Source organism: Lissotriton vulgaris, chromosome 1_1 (assembly GCF_964263255.1).
Source record: "Lissotriton vulgaris chromosome 1_1, aLisVul1.2, whole genome shotgun sequence".
NCBI lineage: Eukaryota > Metazoa > Chordata > Amphibia > Caudata > Salamandridae > Lissotriton > Lissotriton vulgaris.
Window position 1 is genome coordinate 985,142,802 of NC_141685.1, and position 16,002 is coordinate 985,158,803.

General features: G+C 41.4%; 1 protein-coding gene across 3 annotated transcripts in view; it reads right to left on the reverse strand.

Annotated features, from left to right (window-relative positions):
* PNPLA6 (patatin like domain 6, lysophospholipase) overlaps positions 1–16,002 on the reverse strand; it is a 354,753-nt gene that overhangs the window by 25,958 nt on the left and 312,793 nt on the right. Inside the window, exons 30-31 of one of the 3 annotated variants that reach the window (XM_086960584.1) lie at positions 9,119–9,235; positions 2,272–2,420 (exon numbers count right to left, since the gene is read on the reverse strand). In XM_086960584.1, coding sequence (XP_086816710.1) covers positions 2,272–2,420; positions 9,119–9,235 — 266 coding nt within the window. Of the gene's footprint in view, positions 1–2,271; positions 2,421–9,118; positions 9,236–10,865; positions 10,983–16,002 lie in introns of all 3 variants that reach the window. The other 2 variants (XM_086960592.1, XM_086960602.1) reach the window with 2 other exon arrangements.

The following is a 16,002-nucleotide window of genomic DNA, read 5'->3' on the forward strand; positions in this document are numbered from 1 at the left end:
ATTTCCTAATTACTTGGTCAAACGCCTTCTCTATGTCCAAGGAAAGAATAAAGGCTTCCTACTGAGTGCTCTTGATACTGTTGATTATGCGCATTTTCTTTGTATTGTTTTCTACACAGGTCAATTTGGGAATAAATCCAGGTTGGTCTAAATCCATCAGAGAAATAGTCGATTATTACCCACCCCTCTTGGAGTCTTTTCCTAACTTTGGGATAACTGTCACTCTTGCCTCTAACATCGAGCCTTCAACTACCCCAGCTTGCCTAAGGCATTGCCCAACTCTCCCAACACTGGGACTAATAATGTGCAAAAGGGTTTTTAGACTATTGGGGTCCAGGTGATTTTGTATTCTGCAGTCTATGTATGCAGGTGATCTAATGGGTTTTCTCCACATTATCAATCTAGGCTTTTGTGGGGGTTGGACCTGTAAGCTTTCCAGAAAGTGTTCCATCGACTGGTCTGATGTGTCTAGGTCTCTGTACAATGATCTAAATCAATTTCTAGCTCCTTATCTGAAGCCCATAGCTCACCTGAGTCCCACCTGATCCTGCCTACCCTGCATTGGATATTCGCTGCTTTGAGTTTGCAGGCTAATATTTTCCCTCCTTGGTTGCATCCATTATAATAATATTGTGTGGTTCTCAATAAGGCCTATTTAGCTCTGTAGTTATCTAGGCGCTAAATTGTACCCTTGTTTCTATGAGCTTTCACCAGATTTTCTTGGACCCCATCCTTTTGTGTATCCCCTAATGTTCACTTAGATGTGATTCCATGTTTTTCCTGACTAGCCTCCTATTTCTGCTGTAAACTGACGAGGCTGCAATGAGAAACCCCCTTACTACTTTCAACGCTTCCCAGAGGATGCTTTATCTATTTACCTCTTATTGTTGTCTACTAGGTAAGATTTTATCACTTCCGCTAGGAATTCTCTGATGTGGGCATCTATCAACACAGCTTCCTGAGCCTCCACTGCCCTCTGATACAGGGATTGGGATGAAGTCAGCTGTCTTTTGAGACTGGTGCATGGTCTGAGAGGGCAAGGCTGCCTGTTTCTGTGGTGACGCTATCTTCCCGGGGCAATTCAGAGCTCAAGAAAAAGTCCAGCTTTGCATATAAGTTATGTGGTTGTGAGCGGAATGTTGAGGTTTTTTTCATCCTGGTGTTGGTTCTTTCTTTGAGGAGCATCCTTCAGCGGCCCCTCTTATCAACAAGCTGTCCTGCGTTCTGTCCATGACCGCATTTAGGTCTCCCCTATGATAATGTCTTTGTCTCCATCCATTAGGGCCTGTGCAATCGATTCTTTGGGAAAGTTGCTTTGGCTAGTGTTTGGTGGACAGAGATTCATAAGGGTCAGTGAAGGCAAACCCCCCACTCAGCTTCAGCAGTAGCCACAGGCCTTGAGCATAGTCTTTCACCAAGGTGACCAAAAGGCACGCTCAAGGAGCACTGCCACCTCTTTGGCTTCATTCTAGTGCTAGAGAAGTACTGGTGTGAGAACCATTTAGACCCAAGCCTAGTACAGTCCAGAGGCATGAGGTGTGTTTCTTGGAGAAGGTACATCTCTGTCACTAGTTCTCTGAGTAATCGGAGAATAGCTTGACTGCTATTATCTAGGCGTTTCCCCCATTTCCCCTCTCCCTTTGCCCCATCCTAAGGTTTATGTTTAGTTCCTAATGATTGCCAAGCCAGCTTGCTTTATTTTTACTTGTTCACCTTGATAGCCAATGATATCTTGGATATACTACCTCCTAATCTGATGTAAACAGATGCTTTTGGTAACATATCTTACTGAACTAAGTGTGTTAAAAGTACTAAAATGCAAAGGTTTTTTGAATTTAAAAAAAATATCGCAGTAAAGCTAGACATTTAAATGGGGCATTTAGTTCTGTAATAGTAAGAATTATTATTTTCACAAACTAGTGATAGGTTTGGTGCCCATTCAATAAATCTGCCTATGATTAACACCTGCATGTTGGCCTTGTGTAGTGTCGAGCACCAGCTGGATTCCCTTCCGCATCTATGCTTTTGGAATATGCTGGCACGCTTCCAGATATACCTCTTGATTTTTACTAAGTAGTACACATTGCCTTCTCTATGCTGAACTTTAAACAAAAATGCCAGGTGACAATCAGGAAGCCAGCGTAGCTTTTATGTCTTGCTCTACAGGTCTACTATTGAACAAAAAGCAATTACTAAACAATGTAAAAGGGGTTCAAATCCAGTCCAAAGCTCGAATTTCACTGAACTCGAAGAAAAGTGTACAGGACTTACTTTCACTTTCTCTGCCCATGGGTTCAACCGTTTCCAAAGCAGCCACCACCCCGAAAGACTGTCACCATAGTTACAGAGGTCTGTTTCGTCTTGGCTTCCCACATCAATGGCGATGACCGTTTTGGCACCCATGTTGCGAGCGATGTCAGCTGGAGTTTGGGGTGGAAATGGAAAATTACATAATCAGGAGGAAAATCTAACAAGCTTCCTGAAAGTCCCCCCTACCCCACCCTAAAAAACAGCAAAGAAAGGATCCGTGTTCAGTAAAACACTCAACATGCACAAATGTAGAAACTGTTCAGGAGCGTTGCATTCTGGGAACCCCCCTTTGTCAATCCAATCACCTTGTATGCCATGCACAAATATAAGCAAACCAGAAGGCTGACATAGCATTAAAGAGCGAGTGAAGCCCAGGGAACATCTAAGAACGCAAGCCTTAAAAATGGGCACACAGAACTGTGCAGTTTACTTGCAAATATATAATCCTTCCTACGAAGACAGCAAATGGGAATGGTCTCCGGCAGCAAACTTGTGTTATGGTAGTCCGCAAGCAGTGAAAAAGAAGATCCTAAGGCCTAAACGTCAGCAGAAAAAAAGTTTTTCACTAGAGTATCATGACCATTCTTTAAGAGCTTTCAATGACCACTGTTTATTTTCTGGGGAACCTGGCGTTGAACCTGATTCTAAACAATCAATGTAGTGAAGGTGGGATTTCCCATGTATTTTTTTGTATCATGTATTACTGACCGGCTGAGTTAATGGGACAGGCCTACCTCTACAGCAGAGCCTACTATATGCCATGAGTCCTTAAAAAATTGTGACATCCAGGAGGAATAGTAGGCTGTCTTTAAAAGGGAGACTCTTTTTCATAGGTAGGTAGGTTGGGTACTTTAGCCAAAATGGAAAAAATAATTCAATGAAGTTCATCGTAATGTCCGTAATTAGAGGCAGCTTGAGCGATGTCCAACAACTGGAAAGGTTTTTCTCATCTCTTGTAATCGTTTTTGATACTAAACCCATCCTCAGGTAGAGTAAAACATGTTTCAGCAAATTAAAAATATAACATTTCGTTTTTTGTGCAGAGCATAGCAGTGGAACTTCACAGCTTTCTCGGAACTGTCAATTTATGGCAGTTAACGGGCCAGGAGCAGTAGCCTTCTGGCACTTGTGTGGAACTGAGAGTTTAGATTTATATTTCATAATTCCTACACAGAAGACTTCCTTGTCCCGGTGGCTAAGTGTATCTCTACAATGCAATTCATGCTGGTGTATTCTGCAATGTAAGCCATTTTGATTTCACTGATGCTTCCTACCACCTGCACCTGGCCAGTCATTGCTAACAAGCCCTGAGTAGAAAAGGTTCCTCGCTAAATAGCAATCACACCCAAAAGGACTGCACACTGTCTCGATGAATCATTGGAGTTAAAGTTTCCAAAACAGACATACTACTGTTCGTATCTATTGTGACTCTTCAGCCTGACTGGCCAGTATTTATTCATATTTATGAACACCCTATAACCACTGTATCCCTGTGGATGAGACGAAGAAAAAACAACGCCTGTTGCCACACCCAGTGCTATGTGATCCATCACTTGTCTCAATAATTTTTAAATGCTTAAATCATAAGAACATTGACTGTCAAATGCAAGACCTCAGTAAAGGAAAGCTGAGCAGGTGGATGCTGATAAAGGCTAGGATGGTTCAAGGTGAACTAGATGCGATGCTGATTCAGGTTAGGTCTGATATTGAAAAGTAAGAATATTAACACCTAGCAGATGTCTTGGCTAATGATCATCAACTTCACGTAAAGAGATATTATTGATGATCTGCTCGGAATCTTAAGTAGTACTGCAAAAGGGAAGCGTTGCTGTCCGGCTCAGTACACAGATCAAATTTAAAAGGAATCGACTGTTGCCAAGTCGAGAGCTTGGCTGACACTCCAGAGTTGAGTGTGATCAGTTACCTCTGCTGGAGTTTTATCATTAAAATAAGGCACTTCTTTCTAGGGTCATTGTCCAGCCTCCAATGTCCAACTAATAGATTGAGCAGGTCTGAAAAGACTATGGTTCACTGAAAAGGCAAGCAAAGAGATTAACTAGAATGTATCTCTAATGAATAAAACCATATGGCCAAAGACAAAAGGGCCTTTGACATCCACAACATGATCTATCAAGATGAACAAATGAACACGTGGGTGGAGTTGAAGATGTACAAGGACGAGGTTTAGGCTATGATCACCAAAGATGCCAGGTGATTGTAGCATACAGTAACAACATATTGAGCAAAGCCTTTGTTTTGCACAAACGTGTTCCGATAAAGCCCTAATGGGTTCACTTTAGAAACATACTGAGGAGAAAATCTGTGATCTCAAGTCACTGATCTACATTTTCATTTCAAAACAGAATCAGTGTCATTCCACTTCACTAAAACACCCAAGGAGAGCTCAAATTAGCAGGTCTCTTAAGTAGCTTTTTGATCCATTGGACCTTGTTATAGCAGAAGCAGCATTCTTTCCATGTCCAATTTGTGGACAGAGGCCAGAACCCATCTTAAACAGTATCTTAACTTTTCTTTATTTTAAACTCTGATTCTGTGTTTAAATCCAATATCGCTATGGTCCAAATAATAACGAAGGGACATTTAGTGGCGACGTACTTTGGAAGCCTTGGGTACTCCTGCCAAATAAAAAGCCCTCAAAAAGGGATCTGTAAACATGCAAAGATGGGATACGGTATGTTTTTGGCCCCATGTTTTTTTTTGGACAGTATGTGATAATGAGAGACACCTTTGCAAAGAGTGGGCAGCTCCTCTACTGAATCCGTTATAGATGTTCTCACTTTGTCATATGCACACAGTTTGGTCTCATTAGGGACAGAGAAAGTTACTGGAGGATTAGTTTATAATCCCCGTAAATCTCCGGCCAAATGCCTTTAAAATAAACCAGTATCACTCGGTGGCGAACACTGTCCTAAAGATGGAATTTAGTAAATGAAGCTCTTGTAAGAGTTTGAACTTACAAATACCTATTTAGATCCATTTAATTTAAATTAATGCTCAGTAACAGGAGTGCAGCTAAGTGGCTTGAGACCTGGATGTTCTTCGGAAAAAACACAAAAAGAACTAACCCAAAGGGAGCTCTCCTTCTGCCTTCAAATAAGGCTGAGATTCCTCAAAGGAATGATGCGACTTGGAAGGAGGCAAATAACTGGTTTCTCAAAGGGGGAAGGACCAAGACAGTGTAAAATGCCATTAAAAAAGCATTACAAGCCAGCTAGGGAAATGTGCTTTAATCCTGCTTTTAGTGTGAATAGTATATCCGAGGGGACACACGTCAGCTTGGAAATCCCAAATAGTATAAATACGCCAAGTATTTGTCCTGCCTATTTCCTAAAGGTGGTACATGAAAATAAACATTGTTTGTGCAACGACTCTTACTATAGTAAAAAAGAGACACTTTTTAGGGATTTGGGAAGGAAGTCATGCCCAGTGTGGGGCTTTTTAATGGTGTTGCTCCTTGATTTCTATTGTGTACCCGCGTGTCTTTGTAGCCTTGCACTAGGACTTACCTTCTATTAAGATTGCACATTCACTCCCTGTTGAAGTGGCAAGTATTTTTCTGGAAGGAATATATTGAATGTTAAACTGCACGCTTGGACCAATAGTTCTTCCCCTTCCCTGATTACCATGAGACAAAGTTAGCCTTATATGACCTTTAACATATAAGGAAATTTGATAATGACAGACAAACTAGTAGCTTCCGGATAGTAATGCAAGTTTTTTTTTTAGTAAACCTGTGTAGAGAACTTGTAAAAAAGAAAACTTAAATGTAAATATATATACTATCATTAAGTATTGTCTATTATTGCTGTGTATTCTAAAACCTCGCTGGCCTTATGCTACAAAGCCAGATTAATTGTGATAACTGAGAAAGGAATACGCTTTAGAAGAGTGAGCACAGGCCACCTGAGCATGACTGGAAACTTAGATGGATACAGCTAGAGTAGCTCTCTCTTTTAACCACAGGTCATTTGTCATCTTATCAAGAATTCCTTGTGTTTAGATGGATGCAAAACCTTGTCTATGGATGTCTGATATAGAATGAATACCTGAAGCCACAACACAGAGGCTCAAGAAAGCTATCTGATTTCATGAAGAAAGGCTGATTAATAGGTCATGGTTAATGGAATGTCACAATTAATTAAATGAACCTATGTGAACATCTAATGGGAACTTCTTTAGTTTCCATGTTTTGACATTCAATTCAACTATCCACCCTTACTACTAGCCTCCCTGAATCAATCTGTGACAAAACTGGAATCTTTAGGCAATTCCTCTGCATGGACTTCTGGTTGTCTTTGGCTACTCTTCTGCCCAGAGCTAATGCAGAGAAAAACCTTCACTTCTGTAAATACCCAAATCCAGACGTCCTGGACTTTCCTCTTAACCTTGCTGAAGCCCTTTGGTTCTACTGCCGAGCAGTTGGGTGGAGGTGATTAGCTTAATCATCCTCTCATGGAATATTTGGCAAGCCACGTTTGATACAGTTAACTAAATACCAGTGGAGTGGAGGCAGTAGACATGTTACTTAATGGCAGAAAATATGCACTTCTAAGAGATCAGGGTCTATGTGGGAGTACAAAATAATTCTGTTTAGAAAGGTGTCTGACTTAGTATGAAACCAAACATGTGGCCATTCTGAGTTCTGCAAGATTATGTCACAATGAACCTTTGTAAAGCTCCTTGTCAAGGCAGTCAGGAGTTGGGGGAGGGGGGCGATTACAGTGACACAGAGAAACAACCTCTTATAAATCACTGAGTCCTGCACCGTTTCTACCTCGAATGACAGATTACACAAAGGGTTTCTGGAAAACCTTCAAAGCAGATGATCAGATCATCAAAGAGCAAGGTGTTTTCAGAGGTGAGGTTGATACTACTGAGCTGAGAGTGTTTTCTTCTGGTGTTCATTTTGGTTGGCACACAAAGGTATTGCGTGTTTAAATGTGTTTGTCTTGTCACACTGGTCCCGATTGCAACTTGGAAATTGCATTGCCTGAGGCGGCTACTGAATCCCTGAACACTGACAACAATCATTTAACCTCCATTGCACCACTTCTGCATTAAGAGCGAGCCATCCACAACCCTAAATCAAGAAGGAGATTAAGACAAAGATCTCTTATTCCAGAAGCAAGGACACCAACATAAAGTGGTGCATGGAACAGAGAGGTTAGCAATCCAGAATGGTTGTCATTCCACCAACTCAATAGTCATTTATTAATCTGGCAATCCAGCCTGGAGCACACCCTCTTAAATTACTCAGCATCATCAGGTTCTGTCTTGGCCTAGGGAAAGGCCCCATCTGTGGAAAGAAGTTCAGTTACATCACTTCAAACTACAAGGGCGCAAGCAGTAATCTGTTGTTCATTCCAGAGATACTGCAAAAGAGAAAACAGTGCAAACTATATCCAATATCCATTAGAGCACCATCCTCCTTTAACTCACTCTTGGTATTCAACAAATATTCGGACTCCCGGTACAGCGCATAGTAAAATCTAACGGCTGGGCACCAGCCTACAAAGGAGGCTCCCTGTTCACACATATATGTTACAGACCATACTTATAAAGTCAGTTATCAATAGAACATGGACGTTTGAAAACATGATCGCTCCAGATGCAAGTGTACCATCCTGGCAGTATGCACCTTTTTAAAAGCCAGGTTGGTACTCTGGTAGTGACCTATCAGGAGATCACTAGACTCAAAGTGCATTGCTTTAAATTAAAAAAATAATGTTCCAGAGAGGCATGTGTGTATTGGGACCAGTTTGGGGTCTCCCCTAGCTCAACTCTGTATTTTCATTTTGAGCCAAGGATTAAAGGTGCACACGCACATCCTGATGCAAAGAATGCCATGAAAGCAAAAACCTCTAACCGAGGGCACTGTTTAAATCCTTCCAAGTACACTCAGTCCTCTAACCTCCCTCTGTCTTGAAGAGAGAAAAAAGCATGTTGGGAAGTAATAAGACCAGTTATGTTACAGTCAGTGGGCTTGCAGATTCATATTTGAGTCAGCCAGTGATTCGTTTTTAATGATTTCCACACATTAACTCAGAAGGAACACTACCCTTTGTCTGTATTTATTTGTAAAAATGGAAAATACGGAAAGCATCTATTTTGATTTTAGTAACTAAGCCTTCAAGTCCCTTGACTGTGTATTCAGAAATGGCATTTCCAGAGCTCATAATATGCCAGTTTCCACACAAGTACTAACATTCATAGTCCTTGGATACATTAAAATGCAATCAGGTGTAAGTGCTACTAAAGGTCAATGAAAATCAGAATGGGTGTTTAACAATATGGTATGAACATTTACTGTTGCACATTGCTATTGAAAACAGCACCAATACCCTACAAATACCCAAGCACAAACTGTTTATTTTTCAGATATATAAATCTGGGTAAAAGCTAGCTTATTGTTTATTTTTCACAGAGCAAAGACTAAGAGAAATAATCTGGATAAATGCAAAACAGGGAAAAAATAACAATTAAGCAACTTACTAATAAAAAAGTTTTAAAATGGTATATTTAGCAGGGGACAATACTCTTTTATCCAGATGGGTAAACCACACAGTACACAGTTGGACATTCGGCTCCCACTCTAGCCCTGCCTCGAAGGACTGACAAACTATTCTCTTAGTCCACTGGGCACCATCTCCTCTACTTCCCCCGCACCCACCACCCACCACGTGGGGCTCCCATTGGCAAAGCCCGGATAGCTCCTCTGCCATTGCAGGGCAATACGTGGGCCTCATTCTTGATAAGGCCACACACCATCTCGCAGAGGAATACTTGCCTGGCAGGTTGTTGATGTATCCGCCGTCCATTAGCAAATTTCCATCCTTGGGGTCACAGAGTGGCGGCAGGTACCCCGAGAGGGTCATGCTAGCTCGCACGTACCGCCACAATGAGCCTATCCATGTGAGGGAACAAATGCAGTGAGAAAGACCAAACAGAGTAACCCAGAGAGCCGGTATGAGGCCACCAGAGAATATTGCAAAGTTTGGGTCACCAGGAGCAGGTGGCCACTCCCCTGAGACCCATTTGTCCAAAGAAACCTGCACTGCACAATGAAAGTCAAGTCAGACATAAACTTAAAGAACTGATTTTAATTGGGTGGGGATTAAGAAAAACAGTGAGGCATGTGAATAAGTGAGGCCCTGTTTCTTTTACAAAAACTGAGGTAGACCTTCCAATCTAAATATACCATTTCAAAATAGGCCACATTAATCTCAACTATAGAACACAGATATACAGAATCTAGTCATGTACTAAAACTAGTGCATAACTAGAAAGGCCTCTGTCAAGAGGTTGCAGACTTCTAAGTCTATAAAAATGTGCACCAAAATTCTAGTGACCCGTAGCCTAGTCCATAGGCAGTAGTGCCAGGATAGGGAATCTGACCTTTGTAGAACGTAAAGACCTAAACTGTTAAGAGAATGCTGCTCTTTGCCTCTATTATCCTGACCTTCCACACCCTTTGAGTGTAAACTATCAGCAATAAAATAACAGTCTTCTTTTAATAGAAAAACCAAAGGGGATGATGGCTGTTCCCATGAGGCACAGGGTCAGACTGATTTGCATATGGCCATGTCTGAACCGGGGTGGCAGAGTGGGCTAAAGAACGGTGGTGGATTAAACCCAGATAAGTTGACTGGGGGTGAGTGCTTGTATTGTCAACGCTTCGTCCATCATTTCCTTTGGTTTTTAGTCTTTTTTTATGTCATTGAGAGTAGTGAAAGAAGATACATCCATAATAAAGTGGCTCTTTCAGTGAAATCCAAATGAGCATCTGGCTCATCGCCTCAACTCCAGACACCTTACGTGACCTTAGAGAAACTCACAATTCTTCATTCACTCACCTCCCACTGCTAATCCACCCAGAGACATTGCATCCAAATACTTCAGGCAACTGACTTAACATGTTCCCTAAATCTGCACTCATCCTGTAAGGAACACATCACAAATATCCAAATGCCTCATCCCATTTGAGGTGGACCATAGGTGAAGATGCAGAGAAGCTCACTTGCCGTTGTGCATGTTACGGTACGGGAATCAAGCCCAAATGATCACCCACATTTTCACACCAATTAGTGCTAGGTTTGCTGACCACCTAATTTTCATATATGTGCAGGTTTCTTTCAGACAAGTAAAACACCAACATGAGCATGGTGTCATCAGAAGCCATTCATAGATGGCCCAGCACAGGAGAGAGGGAAGTGCAAACTCCAACGTGAAGTGGCCTGGAAGGACCTCAATAGCAACAGTGATAGACCAGAGACCAAATCATAAGAAAACACAATTTAGAATCTTAGTGATCGGTTAACTGGGTTGGCCGGAAAGCCACACAGCAACATGCATTATTAACCAAGTCAATGCGTGGAAAAGCTTTCAAAGCCCTAAGTGGCTCATGATGGTCATCTAAGGTAGCCATTTTAAATGTTTAGGGGGCACTGCCATCCTTCCAGACCAAACTTCCCTCTCTCTCTCATGCCAACTTTTATTGCCGTGAGGCCGACGCTGCAGGAGGACATGATGCTGACCTGGCACATTGTTAACATAGCAGCCATCCACAAGCAAGTGACTGTCCTTTGGGTCGCAGAGAGGAGGTAAATAGGGGGTGTAAGATGAACTCGCCCTGACGTAACGCCACGCACTGCCTGCCGGATGAAGATGGGAGAGTAAATCAAACTGAACAGGGACAGAGGAAGAGAGTGAGGGAAGGATAGAGAGAGGGCAGAGGAGGAGAACAAAGGACATCAAAACGGGATATGAAACCATGAGAGACGCCCCAGAAACACAAGTGAAGAGGGAAGCCAAGTTTCGTAGGCTGTTCTTAAGGCAGCAGGACATTGAAACATAATACAAGGGACAAAAACAACACACAGTGATTTCGGTAGACCTGGGCATAACATAGCGTACGGTAATTGTAGTCTACCACCTCGTAGAAGAGAGACTTCTACATGGTCTAGGTCATAAATCAGGAATGGAGAGTAATAAACTCAGTTACCTTTTAGAACAGATCAACAGAGCACAACACACACCCCTAGAGGAGCAACCTCTAGCCATGCTACAAAAAAAACAGCACACTACTAGAAATCATTACTATTACAGAAAATGCTATTGTGAGGCAGAAAATAGTACGAGTTACTCACCACAGTTATTCTTTAGCTAGTAGGCACACTGTCCCTGATTGCATACTAGTTGTGTGTTACTACCACTAGAGGAGACTTCTGCAGAGCACAATATAATTTTCAAATGTATACGTTTGGGTGTCTGTGTACAAATGGCCACTTGCAGCAGCACACCCACTAGTAAAACCAAGCTTCAGTTTGCTTCCATCCAAACATACCAAAGTCAGTCTTGCAGACAGTGGAATGTGTAGATGTCTGGTGGCTCATCTGGTGGATAGGGACAATGAGACATGGAGAACTTGGACTATGCTTGAACTGCAGCAACCCGCTTGTTATTCAACATCTATATGATCCTGTTGGCCCCTCTAAATAAGGTCCATGGTCTAGGTTGCTAAATATTTGATGCTTAAATTATCTTAGACCTTCATGACTAGTCAACAAATATTTCATTAGTAAAATCCAGGTAAAGAGAATTAAAGGAATGAATGGCAATCCCTGGTGGCTACATACAAGCACCACTCAGATCTGGCTTTTGGGTACGAATCAAGTGAATACACAGGTTTTCATCAAGCGAATTAAGGCTTGTGTTGAGTGCAATATACTTATGAAGAGGATTTGAGTCCAAATAAGTACAACCGCATGGAGCATCTCATTCCCATTTATTTAATCTCTTTACGATTATTCCGCTACTGAAAACCACTCATCTTACTGTGATCATACACATAGCAGTCTTTGTGTGTAAGCACATATTTGAATATCAGTCAAAATAACCAAAATAAACTCCAAGCAGCACAAAATAGGGCAATCGGAATTGTATGCTAATTTCACAAATACAATAATTTACTGAATCTTGCGTAAACTTAAGCTGATGCCTCCAGGGAGCTCTCTAAGTATTTTGGGGGTTATCACTCATGTAAAAAGCTCTGCATGCCTTAGGAACAGCAAATCTATTAATAACTTTCAATCTCAATACCTTGTTACAATGCTAGGCTGGACCTCTGAACCTAAACACCTAAACGGGCTATGCCAAGTTGGAAGTTGGAATTTAGTTTAATTTGGTAAAAGAATGGTCAGTATGGCTAATGTTATAGCATAACCCTCACTTCTTGCTTAAACTGCAGAAATTGATCAATTCAATTAAAAGATCAATTAAAAAAGTATATAAAAAAACGAATATATTACGTTTTTGAGTACTTCATATAAATAGGTTACAGTTAGGTGTTGTATTTAGTTGTAAATATCAAGTCAAGATTATATTTATTCTATCTATTAATAGATGTATTGTGGTTTTTTGGTAGGTTATTTTGGTTATTGATTTATGTTGCACACTTTGACAACAGGTTGCTGGCATAATCACTCCTTATAAATAAATACATGAAAATAGAAGAAGTGTCAGTGAGAGTCAGTATTGTAAGGTGCACATATTCCTACATGCGGCCCCCATTTCCAAACATATTCAAAGTCTCCAAAAGAAAATCAGATTAATTGAAGGCAGCAAGGGTCAACACTCCAGAAGATTAGTCAAAACATTCCCCCATTTGTTTTGAGGAAACATCCAACACTGAAAATATGGCCAAAGCATACTGCTTTCCATAAAAGGAGGAGAGTTTCAGATGTCATCTGTTTAACCTCAACAGGCGCAATCAGTTAAAATTCCATATCGGACAGAAAGGAAAAAACAATGACATCCTAACGTCAACAACTGCAGAGAGTTTCTAAATGGGACTTAAATCAAGTCTGGTATTCCACTGAATTGCTTCAACTGGATACAAACATAGTTAAAAAAAAGTCATGATTCACATCTGGCTGGACAACGCCATAAGGAAACATCTGAGGAATATGCCCTAGTAGAATTATTTCCGGCAACCAGGAGGATCCAAATGTTGACTTGAGGCAGCTCTAAATGTCAGAAAAAGGCTCCTTAGGAACCAGACAGTGAAGATGTGAAGATGAGGGCAGGGACAACGCTCTAGCCTTCTTGATCTAAACAACTTCCAAACAGAAGTAAGTTGAGTTTGTTGGGTGCTATTACAATCATGCATCGCTCTTGACTCTTCATTGATTTATCAATCGCTTTGGGGAACATGGTCCCTAGGAAATACGAAGGAACTAGTTCCCAATCAACCGTGTCCACCACAGAACTTCGATTTTTGTCCCTCACAAAGGTAAAAGAAAAACGAATCTGAGTATGATTAGCACCACATTAAAGATCTTCCACATTTGTAAAGTCATCAATTCAGTGTGTACTTCTCACTAGACTGCCAGGCCAAAAGTTCATTATGCCGTCAGTGGTGTGGCCAAGAGTAAAATGCCTTTGCAATGGGGACAAATTAAAATTGCCACTTTTGCCTTACACAGCTCAGTGGGCAGGTACTTCTCTGCTTGTAAACAGTAATATTGTAGAAGTTTTATCAATGAAGACTCGAGCACATTCTGCAAGGATGTTGGATAGCCTTTGGAGCTGGGAACTGGACATTAGCTCAAAACTACATGCAAGCTCTACTCTGAGGTGATCCGAGTTAGATATAGAGATCCCTCCGAAAGAGAGACCTGTTTTTGGAGGAGACGAAAAACACACTTTAATGCCTTTACATCAGGAAGAGCCATGAAGGTCAGTGGTGGGGCCGTCAGATTTTCTCAACAGCAGCTTCAATCGTAAAGTAAGGCTGCAACTTGATGCACAGACCTTATGGTGCCCTGAACAAGAGATAGCACTTACCACCCAGGTACCAAGATAGTAGTACATGTTGACACCACACTCCTGAGAACAAACATTTGCAATGCAATCGGTCTCGCCTTTGGGACATTATATGTATTTAGCTATGCAGCACAATAGCCTGGGTGCTGAAATATCTACTGTTCTTTAACTTGGAGGGAAAGTAAGCACCAACCTGCATGACACGCCAGGTATGGGGACGAATGCAGAGAAATATTGCCTTGCAGCTGGAAATGGAATAGGCCAAAGCTCTGTTTTTAATATAAAATCAGGGCCTTCCGTGATCATATCACTGAAAATACAAGATTTGAAAAAAATATTATTGTCTACGGGTGCTTGTGGAAGACAATTTCTATGGACTGGAATCTAGAGATTGCTAAAGTGATTCTGATATTTTACAGACCTCTGTTGGTCGTTTTTGATCAAGAAAGTTAAATAGAGGCAGTTGACAGAAAAATTAAAAAAAGAAAGTCCCTCAGCAGAAAGCAATTCTGGTATTTTACTGACATCTCTGATAGTTTTCTATCAAGACAGTTAAATAGAGGCAGTTGAACAGAAAAAAAATCCATAAGCGTAAGAAAACAATTCCTAGGGCTGATTTCCAGAGCCCACAAAGTACATACACTTAACAAACCACTACTTTCAAAACTCTGTTTTAGGGGAAGGAGGGGAAGGAAAATGCTACTTACCAGTATGCATCTGTTCTTGGCATGTAGAGCTGCAGAGTTGTACACTTAGCATTAGATCGCCACTAGATCGCTACCTGGTGTTGGGCTCGGATGACTGCATGTTGTTGTCGTCTTGGAAGAAGTCTTTGTAGTCAGGCGATAGGTGACTCCTCCTGTGAACAATGGTGTGCATTGGCATCGACTCCATCCTTAGATTGTTTTTCACCATGATGGGAAATTATGGAGTTAGTAGAAAGAAGAAAGTATGTCCATGCGTGTATATCTAATTAAGATAAAACTGGAACAGGCGCAGGTCCTGTGGAGGCGGGAGGGCGTGTACAACTCTGCAGCTCTACATGCCAAGAACAGATGCATACTGGTAAGTAGCATTTTCCGTTTCGGGCATATGAGCTGCAGATTGTACACTTAGCATCGATTGTCCAGCAGTGTCTCCCCTAGCGGTGGTCACCTGTGTCTGTTGCAGTAGTTTAAAAGAGTTTTAAGGACAGCTTGGCCTACTGCAGCTTGCTGCTTGGCTTGCACATCAACACAATAGTGTTTAGTGAAGGTGTGTGTTGTAGACCATGTTGCTGCCTTGCATACGTCTTCTAGAGGAATGTTTCCTAAGAAAGCCATGGAGGCTCCTAGTTGGCGTGTGGAGTGCGCTCTAGGAGGAACTGTACGTTTTGCTTTGTGATAGCATATTTGTATACATTTTACAATCCACCTTGCAATTCCAGCTTCAGAGATGGGGTTGCCTTTATGTGGTGGAGAGAAAGCTACAAACAGTTGCTTTGTTTTACTAAAGGATTTGGTCCGATCTATGTAATAGAGAAGAGCTCTATTGACATCTAGTGTGTGTACAGCTCTTTCTGCTGCCGAGTCTGGGTTTTGAAAAAACACTGGTAACTCAACTGATTGGTTTAGATGAAAAGGAGTAATTACTTTAGAAAGGAATTTAGGGTTAGTTCTTAGAACCACTTTGTTACGGTTTAATTGTAAGAAAGGTTCTTGTATAGGGAAAGCTTGAATTTCACAAACTCTTCTAAGAGAGGTAATAGCAACAAGGAAAGCTGTTTTCCATATGAGAAATTGTAGTTCACATTTGTGTAAAGGTTCAAAAGGGGGTCCCATGAGACTTGTAAGAACAATGTTTAGGTTC